Raw genomic sequence first — 23,080 nt, 5'->3', positions numbered from 1 at the left:
GACTCCATTTTGTAAAACAGGAACATTTGGCTAACGCCACCTTGTGGCACTTAAGACAAAGTGAAGGAAGTGAAAAGAAAAGATCACTGAAGATACTCCAGCAGGCTTCTGCTTGCTTAGTGCTTCACCTTGTTTTGGTTAGATTACAAAGTCTACTTCATTACGATAAAACTCACCAATTTTAAGTGTACAGTTTGAAGAGTTTTAATAAAGTGGTATAACTGCTACCATAATTATGACGGCACACTTCCACCTAGAAAGTTCTCTAGTGTTCCTTTACAATCAGTGCCCACTCCCTCCCCCTTGCAACTGATCTGCTTTCTATCACTACAGATTTTTTTACAGAATTTCGTTTTTTAAAATATTTATTAATTTTTGAGAGAGAAGAACGAGCAGGGGAAGGGCAAAGACAGGGGACAGAAGATCCAAAGTGGGCCCTGCGCTAACAGCAGAGAGTCTGATGTGGGGCTCAAACTCATGATCCGCGAGATCCTGACCTGAGCTGAAGTCATACAATTAACCCACTGAGCCACCCAGGCACCCCTGCCCCCTTTTACAGAATTTCATATAAATGCAATCAGACAGTGCATCCTGGGTCTAGCTTTTACCACCTAATATAATGCTTCTGGATTTCCCTCATGCTGTCGCACATATCCAGTCTGTTGCTTTGTTAAAAAATTAAACTTTCCATTCTGAGATAACTGTAGAATCACATGCATTTTTAAGAATTAATAATGAGACCCCTCATACCCTTTACTCAATTTCCCCCAATGAAAACAGTCCCGATCTATGGCACAATCTCAAAACATCAGCACTGATAACGGTCAAGACACAGAGCATTCCCACCCCTGAAAAGACCCCTGGGATTGCTTTATCAAAGCCCCTCCTCTCATACCTCCCCCCCTTAGTCCTTCACTCCTGTAATTTTGTTATTTCAACAATGTTATATAAATGGAATCATCTAGTATGGAACCTTTTGATTGGTTTTTCTCCATTCAGCAGAATTCTCTGGAGATTCATCCAAGTCGTGTGCACCTCAACAGTAGTTTCTTTTTACTACCGAGTAGTGCTGCATGATATGATGGACCCTAGTTTGTTCAGCCATTCTCCCACTAGAGGACCTCGGGGCTGTTTCCAGTTTTTGGCTATTATGAATGATTTTATAACGAGTATGTGTGAACATATCTCCACTTCTCTGGGATAAATAAATGCCCAGAAAGATAACTCCTGGATTCTAGGACAGTTGCATATCTCGTTTTTTTTTTTTTTTACAAAATCACCAAATTATTTCCCAGAGTGGGTGGCTGCCTTGCCTGTGGTAGGTGGTAGAGAGAGGGAGAAAAATAAAATGCATTAAAAAAAATACCTAACTCCTTAAAAAAAAAACTTTTTTTTTTTTTTTACACTAAAATATTGGTAAAGCTTGGACTTTCAAAAAAACTTGGGACTTTGAGGTTGTCAATTACAGCTTCATGGCCACGAAGCCTGATTTAAAAGTACTGTCTGAGGGCAACAGGCATCCAGCCCTATCAAGCTTGGTCTCATTCCCACAAAGCCTGCCAAAGGTGACCGTGGATTCCTGCAACGGGTCCTCACCTTAACAACTCTTTCTAATACTTATGTCTGCTTCATATCCACTCTACAAAACTACAAAGGTCTAGACTTGATCATGCAGATCTTCTCAAAAGTGATTAGGTTTTTTAGACATCATTTACAAAGTCTTATCTTGTGAACGATGTGAGCAAGAAACCACAAGGGTGCATCACAACAGAGCACCATGAGGAACCCCAAACGTAAGTTTTGGGGTGCCCCAAAACATAACTAATTCTTTAAAAAACACCTAATTTAAGTTTATTTTGAGTTAAAAACATGTTTTACACAACACTTGGAGGGATAATGGGGGGGAGGGCGGCAAACAGGAATGAGGAGAGAAGATGCAAAAAATATAAATTACCAGAGGTGGTTGTGGTTCTAAACTGAAGGAGTTTGCTTGTCTTGAGCTGCACTAAGAGTTAATCCACAGGATTATGGCAGCTGTGATAAGAACAAATACATTTATGCAATAGAGAAACGTGAAAATTTGTTATGTCGGTGTTCTAGTAGAAGTAAAAAAAAATAATAATAATAATGGCTCTCATTCACTGAGCCCCTACCGTGTAAGAAATGTTGTACTAAATTGTCTCTAATCTTTATAACATCTCTACAAAGGGAAGTTTTATTATTCTCATTAAAAAATTAAAATGGGGCGCCTGGGTGGCTCAGTTGGTTAAATGTCCAACTCTTGATTTTGGCTCAGGTCATGACCTCAGGGTTGTGGGACTGAGCCCCACGTCTGGCTCCGTGCTGAGTGTGGAGCCTGCTTGGGATTCTTTCTCTCTCCCTCTGCCCCTCTCCCTGCTCATTCTCTCTCTAAAATAAAAATAAAAAATAGGGGCTCCTGGGTGGCTCAGTTGGTTAAGTGTCCGACTTCGGCTCAGGTCATTATCTCAAGGTCATGATCTCAGGTCATGATCTCAACTCAAGGTGTTGGAGTTTGAGCCCTGTGTTGGGCTCTGTGCCAACAGCTCAGAGCCTGGAGCCTGTTTCGGATTCTGTGTCTCCCTCTCTCTCTGCTCCCTCCCCGCTCATGCTCTGTCTCTATCTCTCAAAAATAAATAAACGTAAAAAATAAAAATAAAAATAAAAAATAAAATAAAAATCATAGACCAAAAGAGCCAGGATTCAAATACAGGTTTCTTTGTTTTTGTTTTTGTTTTTAATCTCCAAAGCCCGATCTTTTACCCATTATACATGTGGTGAAAATGCAAATCCAATGCTGAAGAGCACAAAGATAATTCCTTTTCTCAAACAAATCCAAGGGACACTGAATTCATACAATTAGTAAGATCTTGCGCAGTAGCTGGCCCAGACACACTCATTTATTTGTTCAATAAATAATTACAGAGTGGCTAATATGTTCCAGGGGCTGTTCTAAGCCCTGGGGATCAGGGCAAAACACACACACACTCTGATCCTTATGGAGCTTATGGTGACTGGAGACACACACAAATAACATCTATAGTAATGTCAGGGGGTGATAAGTACAATGGAGAGGGTGGCCAGGGAACTCTTCACTGAAAAGGTGACAGACAGCTAAGCAAAGACCTGAAAGAGGTGAGTAAGTAAGCCATACCCAACTCAGGGGAAGAGCAAACTGGGCAGAGGGGACACTGAGCCCAAATCTTGAGGTGAAAATGTGTTTGAGGAGCAACAAGGCAGTCAGTGTAGTTGAGAATGGAGTGAGCTACAGGGGCAGGAATGGGGGAGGAGATTGGGAAGTTAATGGGACAGCCAGATCACATAGGATCCTGTAAGGTTCTTTTTTTTTTTTTTTTTTTTAAACATTTATTTATTTTTGAGAGACAGAGAGAGGCGGAGCATGAGCAGGGGAGGGGCAGAGAGAGAAGGAGACACAGAATCTGGAAGCAGGTTCCAGGCTCCGAGCTGTCAGCACCGAGCCCGATGCAGGGCTCGAACCTATGAATCACGAGATCATAACCTGAGCTGAAGTTGGAAGCTTAACGGGCCAAACCACCCAGGCGCGCCCCCCCCCCCTTTTTTTTTTTTAAGTAATCTCTGTGCTGGAACTCATGACCCGGAGATCAATAGTCTCATGCTCTACCGACTGAGCCAGCCAGGTACCCCCTAGCAAATTTCTTTAAATGCACTCAATGAGTTGTATATTTGAGATTCCAACTTTGGAGAATATTCTATCTCTCTCTTTTTAAATTAAGTACACTCTATGCCCAACATGGGCCCTGAACTCATGACCTCAAGATCAAGAGTCGCGTGCAGCACTGAATGAGCCAGCCAGGTGCCCCGACCTTGTAATGGTTTTTGCTTTTATCGTAAGATGAGAAAATACTGGTTTTGGGCAGAGGAGTGACAGAGTCAGATTTAAGCTTTGAAAGGATTATTTTGGTTTGTGTTGAGAATCAAAGATGAAAGTGAGAAAACCACACAAGAATTACAGTATACGGTAATTAGCTAAGGGATGTTGGCAGCTTGAACCAGGCTGGTGGCTGTGGATGGTAAGAAGCGGTAAGTTTTGTTTTGTTTTTGCCTTTTTTTAGAAGTGGTAAGTTTCTGAATACATTTTAAGAAGGAACTGACAGGATTTCCACGCAGACTGGATGTGACAGTGGGGCAAAGAGCAAGGATGACTGCAGTTTTTGGCCCAAGCCCCATGGAAGATGGAGGTGCCATCACCTGAGAAGGAAGGACAAAGCGGGGCTGTGTGTGCTGAGGGGTAGGTACTAGGAGCTGGGTTTTGGGCCAACAAAGTTTGTGATGTATTATCAGATATCCAGGTGGATATTAAAAAAAAAAAGTTTTTTAAATGTTTATTTAATTTGAGAGAGAGAGAGAGCAATAGGGGTGGGGCAGAGAGAGAGAGCAAGAGAGAGAATCCCAAGCAGGGTCCATGCTGGCAGCACAGAGCCGTCTTTTGTTTTTTTTTTTTAAATTTTTTTTTTAACGTTTATTTATTTTTGAGACAGAGAGAGACACAGCATGAACGGGGGAGGGTCAGACAGAGAGGGAGACACAGAATCCAAAACAGGCTCCAGGCTCTGAGCTGTCAGCACAGAGCCCGACGCGGGGCTCGAACTCACGGACCGCGAGATGCTGACCTGAGCCGAAGTCGGCCGCTTAACCGACTGAGCCACCCAGGCGCCCCACAGAGCCGTCTTTCGTATAGGGGTAGTGAGTATTAATATCTACCTTATAAACTGGAGGGTCAACCTTCTAGCATAGCCCAGAAAATAATTTCTGCTTTTCAATGTTGGCAATATCATCAGTTTCTGATTGGCAGATGGGCATCCTAAGACCTGCCAGTGCTAAGAACAATGAGATACACAAATGAAAGCGGGCAGTACTTGCCCTAACGGAATTCACGATCTAGATGAAGAAATAAGGCAATACAATTGCAGGTAATACATTACAGCTAAACACTTATAGGCAGAACTATGGTTCAGTGCAGACTAATGCATGAAAGGAATTCAGAGGAGCCATTCTACTGTGTCTTAGAGTCCGAGGCACCTGAACATCACTCAGATAATACACCAAGCTCATTTCGGGATTCTTTTGAGGTGACTTTCGTGGGTATGAATGCACATTCTTACGAGGGGGAGTGGACAGGAGGCAGCTCTCTAGTTCTCTAGCCTCAGGAGGCCCTGCAACGGCCTCACCTGGAATTATGAAACTGACCTATGAAACCAACCTTCTGCTCAACTCATTCATGGAAGAGGGACCTGAGCTTTGGAACTCGCTCTCACTGGTGGGGTTCTCACAACTTGACTGCTTGCTCAGCAACTATGAAAGGAACTGGTAAACAAGGTCATTACTACTCATTAATGCTCAGCGGATACAAACTTCAAGCTCTGATAGGCAGTCCTCCTTCCCTATCTCCCCTTTTTAGAAAGACTATAAAATGACTCATTCAAGTTCATATACAGCACATTGGAAAGACCTAGCATTTGAAGGCAGGCCGTATGCACTGTGTTATGCAGCCAGGGCTGTATTTAAAATGAGAGAGATTCTCGTGTCAGTGCAAGAGTATTTCTGGTTCACCTGTGCCCAGATCTGGGCTAAGAGTTTTTCCCATATTATGTAACAAACAGACAAACAAGCTGGATTTTGGTCTTAGATCACCACTTTTCAGCTGTGATATTTTGAGCAAGTAAAAAATTTTCTCTCTGGGGCCTCAGTGTTGAAACTTCTAAAAAGGAGGTAAGAACTACTATTCGCCCACGTTGCAGGGGTTGTTGAGGAGCTGAGAGGAGGAGACAGACTTCAGAGGGATTTGTAGGGGCACCCGGGGGGGCTTGGTGGGTTAAGTGTTCAACTTTGGCTCAGGTCATGATCTCACGCTCTGTGAGTTCGAGTCCCGCGTCAGGCTCTGTGCTGACAGCTCGGAGCCTGGAGCCTGCTTCAGAATCTGTGACTCCCTCTCTCTCTGCCCCTGCCCCTCTCATGCTCCATCTTTCTCTGTCTCTCGAAAAATAAATAAACGTAAAAAAAAAAAAGGGATTTGTAAATTCTTAGTTCCTTATGTGTGCAATGCCAATTTCCCTTCCCCTTCCAAATAAATCTTCCATTTGGAATGGAGATAAGTGTGTAGAGTCCTAATACAAGGGGTGTGGGGAAATTTATCACCGCAAACTGGGTAGTAAATAAGGGCAGCACCAGGCTCAGTTCCCATGGGATCCATGCCAAAACTCTGCGCTTGGTACCGTCGTAAACCCTTTACAGACAGGGACACTGAGTCAGTGTCATCCGACACTGCTTTAAAGCACCTTTCCCGCAGCCCCCCACCCCCACCGGGAAGGGCCCAGATCCTTCAGGGATCTGATTTGCCTCCATTTTCCCTTTCCTCTGCCCTTTATCAATTCCGGTCCAGTCTCTGTTTACTGAGCCCCCAACCCTGCACCCTGGAGGAGAGACCTCGATTCCCAGCTCCCATTCCTCCCACTCCCGCAGGCCTGTGTCTTCCACAGAGGCTAGTTTGAGGACAGAGAACGGGCTTAGAGCCCAAACGTTTGGATTCGAATTCGGCTACAACAGTCACTCGCTTGCCACATGACCTTGGGCACCTCAAGACCCCCCCCCCCCCGAATACTTTCCCCTTAACTTAAAAAAAAAATCGTCTCCGCCCTGATAAACTCCCAGGCTGCGGCGAGGCGCAGAAGGATAACGGACTGGGATGCTCCAGGACCAAACCCGCACGCGACACAGCGGGAGCGGGTCCTTCCACTCCCTGTGGCCTTGTCCTGTGCTCCCTCGCCCTCCTCCACGGGCCCCTCAGCGCCAGGCTGCCTCCATGACTCTCATGCCTGCCCTCTTCCTCCGGCCCCGCAGCTCACCTGCAGGCAGGCTCCGCCAAGGGCCGTGGCCGGGAACCGGCGCCTCAAGGAGACTCCGACCGCCGCCGCCGCCATCTTGGCTCCTGACGTCAAGCCCCACCCCTTAACCCTGAGGTCGCTCTCCGCCGTCGTCCCGCCGAGCACCGCGGCGCCCAGCCGGCATCCACCGAGGACCCGCTAGCCGGGCAGGAGCCGCCGAGTGGGAGGCGGTTCCAGTTTCCCCGGTGGGAGGAGGGAAGGCGGAGAAAGCCAACGCGAGCGTGCGCAGTTGCGGTGTGCGCGGCGCATGCTAATGGCCCTCCCGCCTTCCTAAGGTGACCTTCCCAGAAGGGAGCGGAGTCGGAGAGGGGGAGTGTTGGGACGGCTGGGGCTGAGAGGACGGCGGGGAGGAGCCATCCGATCGGGAGTTCAGTCCGTATTTAGCCCCCTTTTCTTCCTGAAAATTTGTCAGTAGTATCACTCATCTCTTAGTGATGAGCTTTGTGGCTTTGGTCAGACATTTGTCAGACACGGTGTTGTTTGCCCGAGACTGTCCTGGTTTCAGCACGGCTTACTTAGCCATTTAGCAGTAGAATCCATTGCTTGAACACCTGCTATACGCCTAGCGTTAGGATCCATCATCTCACTTAAGACCCAAAACAGTCTTACGGGAGAGGTCTGTGCATGAAGTCTCCACTTTGGGCATCTCAGCTGCTTTCCCCAACCTCTCCGTGGCTCATCCCAGGACCAGCCTCCCTCTGGGGGCTTGATGACCTCAGTCTTCTGAGTCACCTGGGGCGTTTATGCAGGTAGTTAGCTTTCCAGGTACTTGTGTTTGTCAGGAGTGATGTTTCCCTTCTCTGCCTGCTTGTTTGTGACATACGAAGGGCATCTTTTCATAGTCTTTGGTTTCCTCACAGCTCATGTACATGCGGCTGGGGAAATTAAGATGGCCAGGCAAATTGGTTTGTTGGGGCTAAGTTTCTGGAGCCCTGGGCTGGAACCAGCCAGCTACACTGCTGTCTGATCTCATTAAAGGAGGTGTGTAGTGAGGTCACAAGAAACAGCCTGGACCCCTGCGTCTAACCTTGAATCTTCTCAAGGCTGTGTGACCTTGAACAAGTCCCTCCCCATCTCTGTCCTATAGTTTCCTTGCCTGTAGCATCAGGGTGTTGGGCCAGCTGATTTAGGGTTCTGGGATTCATGTGACTGTCTTGGGGCGCTGTCTTGGCGGTGACTATGGACAAGGCTGAGGTCACCTTGGCTTTCCACTGGGGCTGACCGAGCACTGGAATAGGGCTTCTCCAAGTCTGCCCCAGGGCCTCTTGGGCCACCCAACCTGGATGGAATCATGGGAAGATTATCACCCTCTCTCTAACTCCTCCTGGCTGAATCGTCTTCTGAGATGAAGGGAGAGCATCCTCTCCCTCCAAGGAACGTGTTCCTAAAGAATGGGGCCCGTTGGCATTTTCACGACTCTTTCGTCTCCAAGGCCGATGCTACTCCTAGATAAGTGATAACTCTTTTACTGTACCCAGGTCACCTTGGAAAGAGCCATCTGAGGCCAGCACAAGTGAGACCTTGATTTATGGAGGAGCTCCTGGTGCCAATGGGCCCACGCGCCCTGCAGTCACATCGTTCCTGGGCTTCATGGGGATTTGGGGAGCTCAGAGTTATGGAGGAACAAATTCCTGGGCGGCTGCACCTCCGCCCTGAACTTTGGGATTCCAGAAAGGCACAGCTGCACGGCTTAGAGGTTTTCATGGCCAGCTCCTGACAGATCTTCCCAAGGTGTCCTCATGGTGAGAACCAAGGTTTTTTTCTTTGTCGGTTTCCATTTGTCTAGAGAGTGAAGTATGGCTTTTCAACAGTTGGCTAGTCACTTTAAGTTTATGTGGAACCTCATCGCTTATAAATGTGTTTACATAAACAGTCTGCTTCGTCCTCATAACAACCTTTCCAGTTGGAATAACTCCTCCCCCTCCCCCCCCGCCCCCATTTTACAGACTTTCTTAGTCTTTGGGTAATGAGAAAGGTGAGCAATCTGGGGTGAGAATCTTGCTTCAGGAGTGCTTTCTTTCCCAAGGGCCGGAAATCCACTCGAGAGTTAAAAATTAAACCCCGAGAGCATTGTGTTGTATCCACTGTCATTTGTACAATCAACTCTATTTCTAGTGTCTTGTGATTTAGGGCAACCTGCACTGATTCCCCTCCCCCACCCCCAACCAGAGGGCCAAGGATTTAAGAGAGATTTATTTTATTTTATATACATATATATATATATTTATTAAATATGAAATTTATTGTCAAATCGGTTTCATACAACACCCAGTGCTCATCCCAACAGGTGCCCTCCTCAACACCCATCACCCACCCTCCCCGCCCTCCCACCCCCTAAAAGAGATTTATCAGGTAAGATTTAGGGGAGAAATATCAGATAATTTTATTGCCTAGGAGAGTTATCTGTCTCCAAGAAAAACCCACCTCACCCCAATTCATCTCTGTGGTGGGACTTAGGATCCGTGCCATCCAAAATTTGGGATTTCATGCGCCTTCGACCAGTGGGCTGTCACTCTCTTCCGTCTCTCTGGCTGACCCCCTCCCTCCCTTTGTCCAGCTGTCTCCTGAGCCTCTGTCTGGGTGTCCCAGTGGCCTCTGAAACTCAACCTGTCCCCAATCATACATACCACCTGAGGCGCTCACATCTCTCTTTTCAGCACCATCTACCCAGTCTCTAAGCCAGAAACCTAGTGTGCACCTGACTCTTCCCCCTGCCACATCCAGTCAACCACCAACCCCCAGCATGGCCTCCAAGGTCTCCAGGTCAGCTGCCACCTCGAGAGGTGCACAGCTGCTCCTGTGTACCAGGCCCTCTGCAGGGCACTCTGGGGACGTTTTCTCTGTCTAATCATTACAGCAACCCCACGAGGTAGGGATTTGTGTCCTTCATTTCAAGTTGAGGCAGCTGAGGAGGGTCAACGCCTCACCTAAGTCACACAGCCGGGAGGTCAGGTCAGTATCCTCTGTTAGAGAGACGGCTGGGCTCTGGGCCCACCACCCAAGGAACACAGTGGTTCGCGGGCTCTTGGGAACGTAGTGGCAGCTACTGTGTCTGGTCCACCTGCAGAGGGGGCCCCTGCCTCACGGAACTGCCCAAGGCTCCCTAATAGCCCTTTTCAACCTGCCCTTAGAAAGGGCTTATCTAGCCCCTCTTCCCTCCAAACCCCACCATATAATTAGACTTCTCAAAATATTCTCTCCGAGTGGGATGGGGACAATCATATGCTACAGACTTCTCCAATTTCATGAGCAGCCTCTGTGGAACTCCCGGAGCAAAAGTCACGAGCCACTCCCAGTCCAGATGGGGCTGCGTTTCGCACAGCTGAAGTCAGCTCAGCTGCTGGGACTTAGCGAGTGGCCCAGGGCCTTCTGGGGACTGTCACGTTGCTGGGCCCTATAGCATCACACCACAGCACACGCCACACATGCACACACACAAAGAGCTCACCCACCCTGCTTAACCTCTGTCCCCCTCCTGTCTGCCTGCCCCATCACCAGCGTAGTCTCCAATTAGCAGTTAATTTGGTCCTCGGGGCGTGTGTGGGTGTGTGCTTTGTAAACGCAGTACATGATGCAACTCCCTTTCCAGCCGAATCTGAAGTTTGAGCACTTCTTTCTATCAGAGACAGAGCCGTGTAAATGAAATGCAAAAAAAGGAATCAGTGGTAAATATTCATTGGTAGTGACTATTTATTGGCTTACTGCAAACAGCTCAAGTCAGAGGGATGAAGAAGCTTAAAAGCAATTTTGACCTTCTAGAGAGCAAGGAGGGGGAGTGTTTAAGTCTGCTGGCCTTTGAGGGTTCAAATCCTGTTTTATCAGTCATTTGCTGTGTGACATCGAGCAAGTTACTTAGTGTCTCGGTGCATTACTTTCCTATGGCGTAAAATGGGGGGAAAGAATCATGGTCGCCTCATGGGCAGGAGTAAATGAATCAGTATCTGGAAGGAAGTGTAAGTCTTTTTTTTTTTTTTTAATTTTTTTTTTAACATTTATTTATTTTTGAGACAGAGAGAGACAGAGCATGAACGGGGGAGGGTCAGAGAGAGAGGGAGACACAGAATCTGAAACAGGCTCCAGGCTCTGAGCTGCCAGCACAGAGCCTGACGCGGGGCTCGAACTCACGGACCTCGAGATCATGACCTGAGCCGAAGTCGGACGCTTAACCAACTGAGCCACCCAGGTGCCCCGGAAGTGTAAGTCTTAAACTGGCAGTAGGAAGCCCAGCTGGGGGAATAAAAGAGGCCGAAGAGAGCTGTGAATTATTAGGGAGAAGAGATTATGCTAATCAGGATGGGAAGACTGCAGCATAAATAAGATGCCAAGGGTTTCAGGCGGCTTTAAAAAATTATTTAAAAATACACACGTAATTAAATTCTCACTATGTAAAAATTTCAAGCAACATAGGTAACGTGTAAATCCCCTCGTCACGCTACCTTTCCCAGAGGTGATTAGTACTGTCAATTTCAGGGATTGCTTCCCTATCTTTTTCTTTGCATGTATATACATATGTATGTTTCTATAGAAATCCATGGCTTTGCTTGGCGTTCTTTTTTTTTTTTTTTCTTTTAAATGCCAACATCACATGCTCTGCCTCGGAGCTCTTCCCGCATCAGTGTCCAAAATCTATTTCGTCTCCACGCTGCCAACTGTTTAAATGTAGGGATGTGCCACAGTTTGATCATTCCTCAGGTGGTTTCTTAAAAAATGATTTTCCTAAAAAAAAAAAAAATGATTTTCCTATCAGCTTTTAATTTTTAATTTTTATTTTTTGAGAGAGAGAGAGAGAGCAAGCAAGTGCACGTGTGTGTGGTTGCATGCTTGAGCAGCCAAGGGGCAGAGGGAGAGAATCTTAGGCCCCATACTCAGCAAGGAGCCCATTGTGGGGCTCCGTCTCATGACCATGAGATCATGACCTGAACTGAAATCAAGAGTCAGATGCTTAACCAGCTGAGTCAGCCAGGCGCCCCATCATCGCCATTTCTTAAATGTGTCATACATTTACATCCGGTTGTGTCTCTGCTCAGTTTGCCAGCCGTCCCTTCTCTGACCAGTCTTCCATTCCTACATTCATTCAAGACTCATCTTAGCCTAAATGAACACCAGGGCCACCCTTGGTCTTTCCCCAGCTGGAAATAAGTGTGTGTGTGTGTGTGTGTGTGTGTGTGTGTGTGTGTGTGTGTGTGAGATTCCACAGATTTTTGTACCTTTAAAAAAAAATTTTTTTAACATTTTTTTATTTTTGAGACAGAGAGAGACAGAGCATGAACAGGGGAGGGGCAGAGAGAGAGGGAGACACAGAATCTGAAACAGGCTCCAGGCTCTGAGCTGTCAGCACAGAGCCCGACGCGGGACTCAAACCCATGGACCGTGAGATCGTGAACTGAGCCGAAGTCGGACACTTAACCGACCAAGCCACCCAGGCGCCCCCACAGCTTTTTGTACCTTATTCATTCCTCCATTCAGCAAATATTTGTCAGGTGCCTACTCTATCAATGTGCCTCCTTGCTCTCCTGTCTCCCTGACTTGGCAGTCAGTTCCTGGGGAAGGGGGTGAGCTCATGTCTCACACATAGGGGTTTCCAGGGAGAACAAGTATCCTGGTTTACCCAGCATGGCTCCAGTTTTCATCAGTTATCTGGGTGGAATTATTGGTAGTGCCCCCTTTTCACTCTGGCTTAGATGAAAAGATCACGCGATCACTTGAGTTTTACGCACGATAGACGCTTACCGTAACTGTTCATTGGAAACAAGAACGGATGGTGGATGAATGAATGTAATTTGCCGCTCACGATTTGAGATGCCGCCTTACTCTGGGCTGAAGACTGGAGAGAACGCGCTCCATCATGGAGAGGTCATTTCAACCTGGGCTCTCTTGCCTTTGAGGGGTTTGGTTTACGGAATCCTATAATCCCCAGACAGCTTGCTTATAGGTAGTGGGGCATTCTTGTTGTAAGATTCTAACGGGACATGCTAAGAAGTAACTGGCACAAAGGCAGCATTTAGGAATGAAAGACGATGACCCATTGAAGTGGGGTTAGGAAGCTGTTTCTAAGACGCGGTAGTGCAGAGCAGAGGTTCAGCAGGTGGGCTCTGGGGTTAGATCACCGGGGTGTGAGTCCCGGTTTTGCTACTTGCGGCTGCGGAAACTCGAGCCAAGTCACTTCCTCTCGGAGCCTCAGTTTCTTCATGTCTAAAGTGGGGATGGTAAAATATCAGGCTGAACTATACGAAATTATCCCTATTTGATCATTTTGGCCTTCAAAACGGCCGGTCATATAGTACCAGCTGGCAGCTGGCATGTAGTTGCTGCATAAGAAAGGGTAGCTGTTTGCACCTCACACCTGGTTGGGCTGATCTTTCTGCTTTCATTGGGTAGCTGAACAGTTGCTTCATTGTTTCATTCAGAACATATTTGCCGGGGCGCCCGGCTGGCTCAGTCAATAGAGCGGTTGACTGTCAATCTCGGGGTCGTAAGTTCGAGCCTCACGCTGGGCATAGAGATTACTCAAAAAAATAAAACTCTTAAAAAAAAACCACAAAAAAACCGCAAACGTATTTGCTGAGCACTAGGTGCCAGGAACCGCAGGAGGGAAGTAGAACAGTCTTTCAACATTTTCAGCAACGGGGTAGCAGGGAAGGAGGGCTCCAGAATGCAGGTCAGAGACTGCTCTGTAAGACTGCCTGGCCGGGGCGCGCCTGGGTGGCTCAGTCGGTTGAGCGTCCGACCTCGGCTCAGGTCACGATCTCGAGGTTCGTGAGTTCGAGTCCCACATCGGGCTCGCTGCTGTCAGCCTGTCAGCGCAGAGCCCGCTTCGGATCCTCTCTCCCCCTCTCTCCGCTCCTACCCCGTCTGCGCTCTCTCAAAAATAAATATTCAAGTCATCTGGCGGTATGCCCCATGACTGACAAAACGGGCCTTAGCTGACAGAGCATGAAGGGCTGAGGCAGAAACAGGCTTGACCTGAACCTGGCACTTTGCTTCGAGACTGGCAAGAGGAGCCCAGACCTTCGCTTTCTCAAAGGGAGCCTGGGCTGCCCAGAGGTGAAGCACAGGGGAAGAGGCTCATTTCTCACATCAGCCAGGCTCGAGACAAGGCTGTTGAGCTGAGCTTTCTGCCTGGGCATGTCCTTTTTGTGGTTGTCCGGCTGGAGACGAGATTCCACACACTGTCACTTGATGTCAGTCGCTATATTTAGTTACCAATAATATCGCCGTTAGGCCCCCTGGACCTGATGCCACTTGGGTCAGGATCCTGGCTGTTCTTTTTTTGGGGGTGGGGTGGGGGTGGAGGAGGGATCCTGCTTCTACACCTTTTGGCCATGCCGAGGTGTGGATTGGATCCCGTCTGGAATGAAGGGTTTGAGCTAATGAGGACCTCAACTCGGCTCACCCGGGACCTGCCGCCCACATCCTAGAGTAACATACGGAAGCAAGTCGTATCCCAGGCAATGGTGAGGGCAAGGAGGCTAGAAGTGAGGGAGTTATATTTTCCCTTTCCACGGGCATGGGGCCAGTGGGGGTTCTCATCGTGACAGGGGGCAGAGGCGACCTGGCCAAAGGCACTCCCCTGGCTGAGAGAGAGGCCCGTTCGGGCAACACAGCAGCAGCCACAGGCAAGAGGACCTTCTGGAGGGACAAGGCTCTGCACACCAGGTCTATGGAGGGCTGACGTCTATTGTATACTTCTCTTTTCGGTGTTATAATAATAAATTTTTGTTAGCCATTGCAGTCAGGCTAGCCGGACTCTGGGGATTTAAGGAATGTGCCTACTCTTATAATTGGGGCTCAGCCTGGCAGAGAAGATTCTAGAACTATGCTTTCAAACCTGGTAGCCACTTGTGGCTATCGAACACCTAAAATACGGCTGGTCTGGGGGCACCTGGGTGGCTCAGTCAGTTGAGCATCTGACTTCAGCTCAGGTTATGATCTTGTGGTTCGTGAGTTTGAGCTCTACACTGGGGTCGCTGCTCTCAGCCTGTCAGCACACAGCCCGCTTTGGATCCTCTGTCACCCTCTTTCTGCCCCTCCCCCGCTTGTGCTCTCCCCAAAATAAATAAATATTTTAAAAGTATGGCTAGCGTGAATGAAGATATAAGTACAAAATATACATCAGTGTTCAAGGACTTACTATAGAAGAATGTGAAATGATGTGGTTTTGGAGGTGGTCTGGAGTTGACAGCCAAGAAAGAATTCTTGAGATGTCTTTGGTGCAAAAAGGTGTTTTATTTTAATTAAAAAAATTTTTTTTTAATGTTTATTTATTTTTGAGACAGAGAGAGACAGAGCATGAATGGGGGAGGGTCAGAGAGAGAGAGGGAGACACGGAATCCGAAACAGGCCCCAGGCTCTGACCAGTCAGCACAGAGCCCGACGCGGGGCTCGAACTCACGGACCGCGAGATCATGACCTGAGCCGAAGTCGGCCGCTCAACCGACTGAGCCACCCAGGTGCCCCCAAAAAGGTGGTTTTATTAAAGCACGGGGGGACAGGACCCGTGGGCAGAAAGAGCTGTCCGGGGATTGTGAGGAGTGACTGACTGTATACTCCTTGGGAGTTGGGGGAGGTAAAGGCAAGGGGAGGTCTCCAAAAGGACTTTCATAGGCTACAGAGGACTCACAGGGTCCTGGAGGCCTAGCTATTGTCAAGCTAAGGTTGTTTTTCCCTGGAGGAATGGCCTACTCTGCCTGCCTCAAATATTTGTCCATGTGCTGCAGACTATAAGGAAATTTAAATTCCTCTACCATTTCCTTCTTGCCTTTGTTCCCCACATCACTGTGGAGGGGAGGGTGATGTTGGGGCTCCAAGAAACTGAGTCTACAGGATTCTGGAGATGAGGCTATTGATAAGATTGCCTTTTTCTTGTAATTCACTAAGACATCTGTAAAGTGATGGAGACTCAGGTCCCACATGACTGTGATCTCTTATCAATTAACCATTGGTTTTTCCCTTTCCTTTGTTCTTGGGCAGCCAGGAGTGCCTGAGGAATGTCACACAAGTCCCACCTGGGGAGGACAGGGGGTTTGCCGGGGTCAGCTTGCCTTATGCTCCCTCATCATGAAATATTTCGCTGATATTTAAAAATTTTTTAAATGTTCATTTATTTTTGAGGGAGAGAGAAAGAGACAGAACGTGAGTGGGGAAGGGGCAGAGAGAGAGGGAGACACAGAATCTGAAGCAGGTTCCAGGCTCTGAGCTGTCAGCACAGAACACGACATGGGGCTTGAACTCACAAGCTGTGAGATCATGACCTGAGCCGAAGTTGGACGCTTAACCGACTGAGCCACCCAGGCACCCCGATATTTTTAAATATTGATTACACGTTGAGATGGTGATAATTTGGATATATTGGGTTAAAGGAAACATACTAACTTCACCTTTTTTTCTTTTACTTTTTAAAACATGGCTACTAGAAACTTTTAAAATTGCATGTGTAGCTTGCATATTTCTATTGGAAAGTGCTGTTCTAGAAGTCTCAGGGTGACTTCCAGCAATCCTGAGGTAGGTGAGTAGCCAAGATATGAAAGTGTCACTAGACTGGATTTAACTCACCAGCATCCTCTGGGGAGTGTCAGAAATGGGTGGGTCAGGAAACCACAGTGAAGATTGCCTTTGCTATGGCTTGGGCCACATTAGTTGGGTATAAAACGGAGGACTGACCTCAGAGGGCTGGACCCATGGGTTAAGTCTGGGAGTATAACTAGTGACTTTCATTTTGCAGTGGCTCCTTAAAATGGCATCACCAAAATATCAGTCCAGAATTCCAGGGTGGGGCTGAGGGGTAAGACCTCCTGAGGTATACCCCCAAAGAATTGGGAGTGGCTTCTAGGCCCAGCAAGCAACTAGGTGGCTTTATTTTAGGGCTTCAGAGAGTTTCACGAAGTGTCACGAAGACCGTGTTAGACCATGGCTATGTAGTACGGATTTTTCTACCATGGGTCAAATCACAAATATCTACATGTAACAATTCCATATAAGAATATGATATTATCTACAGCAGTGGATACTGTTGGTGCCCTGCCAGATCGTCTTCTGGTTATGAGCCCATTCCCCAGATCCTGTGACTTTGCTGCTCACTGCAGCTGTGATCCCCTTTAGATGATTGCTCATGGACTACTGGTGTCCCCTTGCCCATTCGGAGAGCCAAAGTCCCCATCGCCAGTGACTGCCTGGTGCAGGTGTACAAAACTCTGCCCCCAGTTGGGACGACTCTGAGCTGCCATGTATGTTCCAGAGCTCTTCCTTCAGTGAGCAGGCTGAGGCTACACCTCAGGTCACATTCCTGTTTGGCTTCTTCCCTTTCCTCATCCTGCTTCCTCCACCCCCTTCCTGGTTTCTCTTGGACGGACTTAGTAAATAATAAATCATTTGTCCCCAAATGCTCATTTCAGGGTCTGCTTCTGGGGATCACCACCAGAAAAACATAGCCAGACTTTACTATGGGTATTGGTCTTGACCTTGGGTGCTGGCCATGTAATACATATGCATTGAATGTGTAGGGGGTTCTAAACTCTTGAGATTTCCTTGCTGAACCCTGACCTTGAGCCCAGAAGAGCAGGGGCTGAGCCCACCAGGACAGGGCCCATGTGTGGACTGCTTCACTCCAGGCTGTGTCCGTGAAACAACAATGAACATCACACCAACACGTGACTTCCCCTCTGATGGTTTATTTTATTGCTATTTATTCAGGCTTTTCCCCAAACATCTTTCGATCTCCGTCATGGCCTCTTGTCCAGAAAGTTGAAACCGTGCCCTGCTTCTTGCCCTCGTCACAACACCCCCCCCCCTTCCCTCTTACACAGAATATTTCAAAATAAAGATCGAAACAGGAACTTAGCTGAATTTTGCAACACAGAAGTGTATCCTAGGCCTACATTTAGAGAAAGTGGGGGGCGGGGAAGAGCAGTGAGTCCATGGGGTGGGGGAGGCGTGCACGCGGAAGGCAGTCACACGGGGTGGGAGGCAAACAAGATAATAGGTATCTGAGTCCTGGGGGCTCCAGAATCATCAGAAATTACCGACTTCCCGATGGGAAGTTTTAGAAAAATCTATAACACACACTGTCTCCACATGGGAGGCGTTCACTTCCCCTTAAGGTAGACTAGAAAAAAATGAAAGAAACCCCAAACCCCACATTAACCGAACACACACACGCAAACACACACACGACAAACTCTAAGTCTCCAGATAAACTCCTTCAAATAGGCACTCTGGGGTTGCAGATATCTGGGGCTTTGGCCCCAAAAGGCAGGGGGGCACGATAGCTTCTGAAAGCTCTGAGGTCTGATCTGTCGGGTGGTACCGGCCCAGCTGGATGGGAAAGGAAGCTGGTTTGAAAAAGAACCTTCTACCTTCATCTAAAATAGTGACTTACAGGAAGTTCTGTGCCCTGTGCATTTCCTGAATGTAGCAGGTTGGCATTGCTAAAGAGCGCATCACTGAGATGGCAAAAGCTGGCCATTTAGATGTGGGCATTGCATCTGGAGACCTGACTGGCTCCACGAAGCAAGGACAAGGTGCAATCTGCTGCTAACCACCGTATCCTCAGAGCCCAGCACTGTGCCGGGCACTTAGTAGGCCTGCAACAAATGCCTGCTGATAGAATGAATGACATAAGCCAAGAAGAAAAATCCTGTTCTCTCAAGAAGACGGATGTATAACCTTTTCATTGGTTATAAATTGGCTCTTTTTAAACTCTCAAAGTGGAATTATACTTTACTTATTCTCCTGACATCAGCTGGCCCTACACTTTTTTTTTTTTTTTTTTAGTTGAAACTGAGTCTTTTTGGTTGGAGCCAGGGAATTAATCTAGTTGTGTCCAAATTAGTGGTTGCTCAGCAAATGCACTGGTGAACTTCCATGGGACAGACGGTCCGTCTGAGGCCAGCTGCTGGCCCAGAACTGGCTGTTCGGCTGGAGGCCGGGCCAGGTCCTTACACGTTGAGTCTAAGATCTGGGGAGGACAGGTGGGTCCTTCACTGTACCCTGGGGGGCAGGGCTGAGCTTGGCTGGTGGTGAAAAAGTCCTTGTCTAGCTGCCTGGAGGGATGGCGTCAGGAATAGGAAGTAGAGGCAGGAGAGGAGGGAGGTCAGGGGTTGCCCAGAGACTGGAGAGCCAGGCAGCAGAAGGCTATGGTGGAGCCCAGGTGTCTTCACGCAGTGCACTCTTGGGCACAAGGATGCTGGTGTGGGGGGATCAAGCACTTGGGGGAGCCTGTGTCCATCAGAAAGACGAGGTATAAGGAGCATCTTGAAAATGGAGAAGGCTGTTCTGATAAAATCCGCTTCCAGGGAAGGTTCTAAGGTAAACGATTGGACCCTCAGGGAATAGGGAAGCTAGTCAATGGCGTCTACACTGCAGAGAGAAAGCCAAGGGGATCGCAGCGAGGCAGGGAAGGAATGACTAATTGGAGGCAGCCACCTGGACACCCCAAGAGAGCTGAATTTGAAATGATGTCAGCAGTTCAAGGTATGTCTGGTGGGGGGGCCAGGGTCCCTTTCCATAGGATCTAACTTGACCTTCAGGGCATGGCTACCAGAACTGGTGATCCCAGAGCCTCCAGAACCTCCTTCCCTTCTCCCCTCTTTCAATTTTGGACAAGAGACTAAGGACTCTTTGGGGGAATGATTTGGGTACAGGGTTTTGGTTTTCTTTTTTGTTTTTCGTATCAGGGTTATACAGACACTGGCCAAGCGCGCGGCTGTTTTCAGGAAGGACAGAGTTGAGGCTCACCAGGGTGGTTTGGGCGGATGCTAGGGCCCTTCTGAGAGATGACAAGGTACAGATATCCCAGATTCCTCACCTCTTGCTGCCAGTGGGACAGAATCCTTGTCAAGTCCCTGCCGGGCAAGGGGAAGCTCTGGGGGGTTCAAGGAGTCTGGAGAAGGAAGGGAGGAGGGAATTGTCAAGGCACCTGTAGTGTAAGCCCTGACAGTTGGGTTTTCTCTTCGGTGGCTCAAGTGCCTGACTTAAGCTTTGATTGCTGAGGTAGCCACTTTAGAGAAGGCTATCTGCAATAGGCATATTGCCAGCCACAGGACTAGATAAAAAGCCAGGCTTCTTCCTCCCCCAGGCTCCTTTGTTTTAGATTTGGTTGGTTTCTATAGCTGACCATCTGGGCCCCTGGATTTCCCTCTTCCTGTGCTTTAAATTCCAGCTCTTATGTTTTAAGCTCACCAATAGGAGCGAGCCGGCAAAACCCTAGGCCCCCACCCTCGACCCCCCCCCCCAAGAAAAGCAGAACCCCAGGCCTGTGTGGTCTCTCTCTCCCTGTGACCTCGCTATGTGGCCCCAAGTGTGCCGTCCCGCAGGTAATAATCCTAAAGTTTCCTGACAGTTACTGCCGAAGGATATCTTGCGATCGTAAAGAACCACGAGGGCGGGCCCAGCCACGATACGGGTTATGGGTGAGCTGAGACCCGCACACGGCAGCCCCCTGAGATCAGGGTACCATGTGCCACCACTTGAAGGCGAAGGGCTTCCTGCGGACGTTGGTGCCGCAGTGGACTTCGCCCAGAAACTTGTGGTAGGCCGAAATGTCATCCACGAAGGTGCAGCAGAGGCCCAGGGGCTCCAGCAGGGAGCGCACGTGTGTCTCCAGGCAGCATACCTCCTCCACCTGGGGCCCGAACGGCTTAGGGATGCCCAGGTCCTTGTCCAGCACAATCATGTTCACCTGCCACGGGGGTGAGGCACCAGCTCCGTTTAGTGAGCGCCTACTACTTGCCTGGGCCCCGTGCGAAGCTCACTGAACCTTCCCAGCTACCCTACGATGCGAGTGTGGTGATTATCCCCACTTTACGGATGAGGAAACCGAGGCACCGATGGGGCCAAGCAACCTCCTACGTGGCAGAGCTGAAGTGGAAAAACCAGGCAACCTGCCTCTGCACACACGCGTGGGAATATGCACACGCACACGCATGTGGTCAAATGTGTACATATGGGCGCGTGAGTATTTGCGTGTGCATCGATAGGTATCTGTGTGTGTGTTCTAACCTCCCTCCTTCTCATAGAAGACTCTCCTGTATGACGACAAGGATCCCTCCTGTCCATAAAGGTCTTTTTAACTCGGAAAGCCCTTTCTGATCTGTTAAAGGATTTCCGGGACCCCCGTGAGGCAGCTGTAGGATGGGCATTCTCACCGCTACGAGGGAACGCGGCCCCGAGAGGACAGGTGCCTGGGGTGGATGGGCGAGGCCACGCAGCAGCTCATCCAGGGCGGGGACCTGGACTTCCCGACCCACAGACTTAGCCGAGGGGACCTTCTGGCTCTGGCTGCCCCTGGTTGGCCCTGACGAGGTTTGGGGCCCCGCGTGCCTCACCATATTTGGGAAGTAGGCTCTGGCCTGGCGTTTCTCATCCATCTTGAACAGAGCGGGCAGATCGATGATGTCCTGCTCTGTCAGCCCCAGCTCCTTCTTGAGGATGTCACGGTTCCAGTCCAGGCAGCGCTGGGGGGGGGGGGAAGGGAGGTAGGCAAGTCTGGGGACACTCCTGCCATCTGCGTCGACCCTGCTCCTGTCTGCAGCATCACACTTAGGGCCCCAGCACTCCAGGGAGACTTCCAGCACCTACCTAGCACCCTGCCACCTCTCCAGTGCCCCTCCCACCAGGGTTCAGTAACGGTGGGAATAAAGAGAACAAGACAGAAGAAGGTCACAGAATGACGCTTGGTAGAAATGAGACAGGGACTCAGAAGGGGGGATGCATTCATAGCAAACTTCAGGGAGCACTGATCCCCTAAAAAAAAATTAAAATCCAGGGCATATATTTACACACGCATTTCCCAGAAAGCAAGTCTGAGGCTTGCATCATATTTGAAAGGCGTGCGCCTCCCCCAATGTCATGGGCCTTACAGAACCCTTGGCTCTTTAGCACTGCCCGATGCACCTTCCTTCCCAGGTCTCCTGTCTGCTCCTGGCCTCCGCGGGCCGCCACAGCCTGCCTTTGTCCCTCCATTTAGCTCCCAGCTTTAGCACAGCAGCAAAGCAGGGAGGCTGGACCGGAGGCTCATCGAGGCCCTTCCCTCCGTCTTGGACCCTGAACCCTCGGTCGTTCCCTGTGGAAGCCCTGAGGACGTGAGAGGCGTCACTGGGCACAACCCCATCCCTCCCAGGGCCCCCTGCTCCGGCCTCACCTGGAAGTACTGGTTCTCTTGCACGAGACTCTCGCTGGACAGAATCTTGTTGATAGTGATTCGCTTGCTGCTCATTCCGCCCAAGCCTGTGGAGGTCAGAGGTCCCAGGGGACAGTCGAGCCTCAGGTTCCCAGCCTGGGTGCTCCCCTCTGTCAGCCCCTCCCTGCTCCCAGCTATTGGGCTAACTGCTGGGAGGGAAGAGATGGGGCCGGGGACAGGCAGGGACCCAGGCAGGTAACCCCAGGGCAGGGGAGGGCAGCACACACACTTCCTTCTCCAGGATGGGCCATGTTGCTTGGGCCAAGGAAGGGGTGGCTTGCTTTCTCTCTGGCCAGAGGGTGGAGTGGTACAGGTTGGTACCTGGGTCTCCCCCCACTGGAGCCTGCTTCTAAGGCCCAGCAGCTGCCCAGGGTGTGGCGAAAGCAGGAGGCCCAGAGGTCGCCCTTGCTGTTTTCTAGAGCTGCCTCACGCTTGGCCCCTGCCCTGGTGTGTGCCTGCACCTGCCTCCTTTTCGACGCACGGCTTTTGGTCTGATTAGTCCTGCCTAATGCTCGCTGAGCACTCTTCTAGCTGTTTTACATGGATCAACTCAGGAATCTTTCCTATATTCCTAGGAGGTAGCTGTTGGCATGAAAGATGAAGAAACTGAGGCACCGAGGAGCTAAATGACTTGTCCAAGGTTTTTTAGCTTTGGCAGACCCTGTATGCAGACCAGGCAGTCTGATTCTAGAACCTAAGCTATTAATTCTTCTTCTTTTTTTTTTTGGGCCTGATCTGGGAAGAGTTGGCTGGTCCATCGCACTTCCCAACCTTGCAGCCTGTCACTGGCAAAGAGATTGGGGCTGTCACACGCTGCACCTGTGCTGCCTCCACAGTGCCGCTTGGACCTTGGCTCCTATATCCTATGGGTAGCTTTGGGGGTGTTTTTACTATATAAAGAAGCCTCCAGGAAATCCAGACTCATGCTGGCCAATCCAAGAAAAACAATTCCCCATCGGTTGGG

The 23,080-nt window shown here is 49.2% G+C and overlaps 2 protein-coding genes across 3 annotated transcripts in view; both read right to left on the bottom strand.

Moving 5' to 3' along the window:
* SDHB (succinate dehydrogenase complex iron sulfur subunit B) overlaps window positions 1–7,027 on the bottom strand; it is a 30,601-nt gene extending 23,574 nt beyond the window's left edge. Inside the window, exon 1 of the mRNA XM_047082813.1 lies at window positions 6,903–7,027. Within this exon, the coding sequence (XP_046938769.1) occupies window positions 6,903–6,977 (75 nt within the window). The 5' untranslated portion in view covers window positions 6,978–7,027. The remainder of the gene's footprint in view (window positions 1–6,902) is intronic.
* A 10,565-nt stretch (window positions 7,028–17,592) lies between these two features.
* The window catches only part of PADI2 (peptidyl arginine deiminase 2), a 43,781-nt gene continuing 38,293 nt past the window's right edge, over window positions 17,593–23,080 (bottom strand). For both annotated transcript variants that reach the window (XM_047082804.1, XM_047082805.1), the window contains exons 14-16: window positions 22,078–22,163; window positions 21,263–21,391; window positions 17,593–20,616 (exon numbers count right to left, since the gene is read on the bottom strand). In XM_047082804.1, the coding sequence (XP_046938760.1) occupies window positions 20,383–20,616; window positions 21,263–21,391; window positions 22,078–22,163 (449 nt within the window). In that variant the 3' untranslated portion in view covers window positions 17,593–20,382. The remainder of the gene's footprint in view (window positions 20,617–21,262; window positions 21,392–22,077; window positions 22,164–23,080) is intronic.

Source organism: Lynx rufus, unplaced genomic scaffold, assembly GCF_022079265.1.
Source record: "Lynx rufus isolate CCGP_SWC_20201006 ecotype Redwood Valley unplaced genomic scaffold, mLynRuf1.p SCAF_2, whole genome shotgun sequence".
Taxonomy (NCBI): Eukaryota; Metazoa; Chordata; class Mammalia; order Carnivora; family Felidae; genus Lynx; species Lynx rufus.
This window is presented reverse-complemented; position numbering and strand designations above follow the sequence as displayed.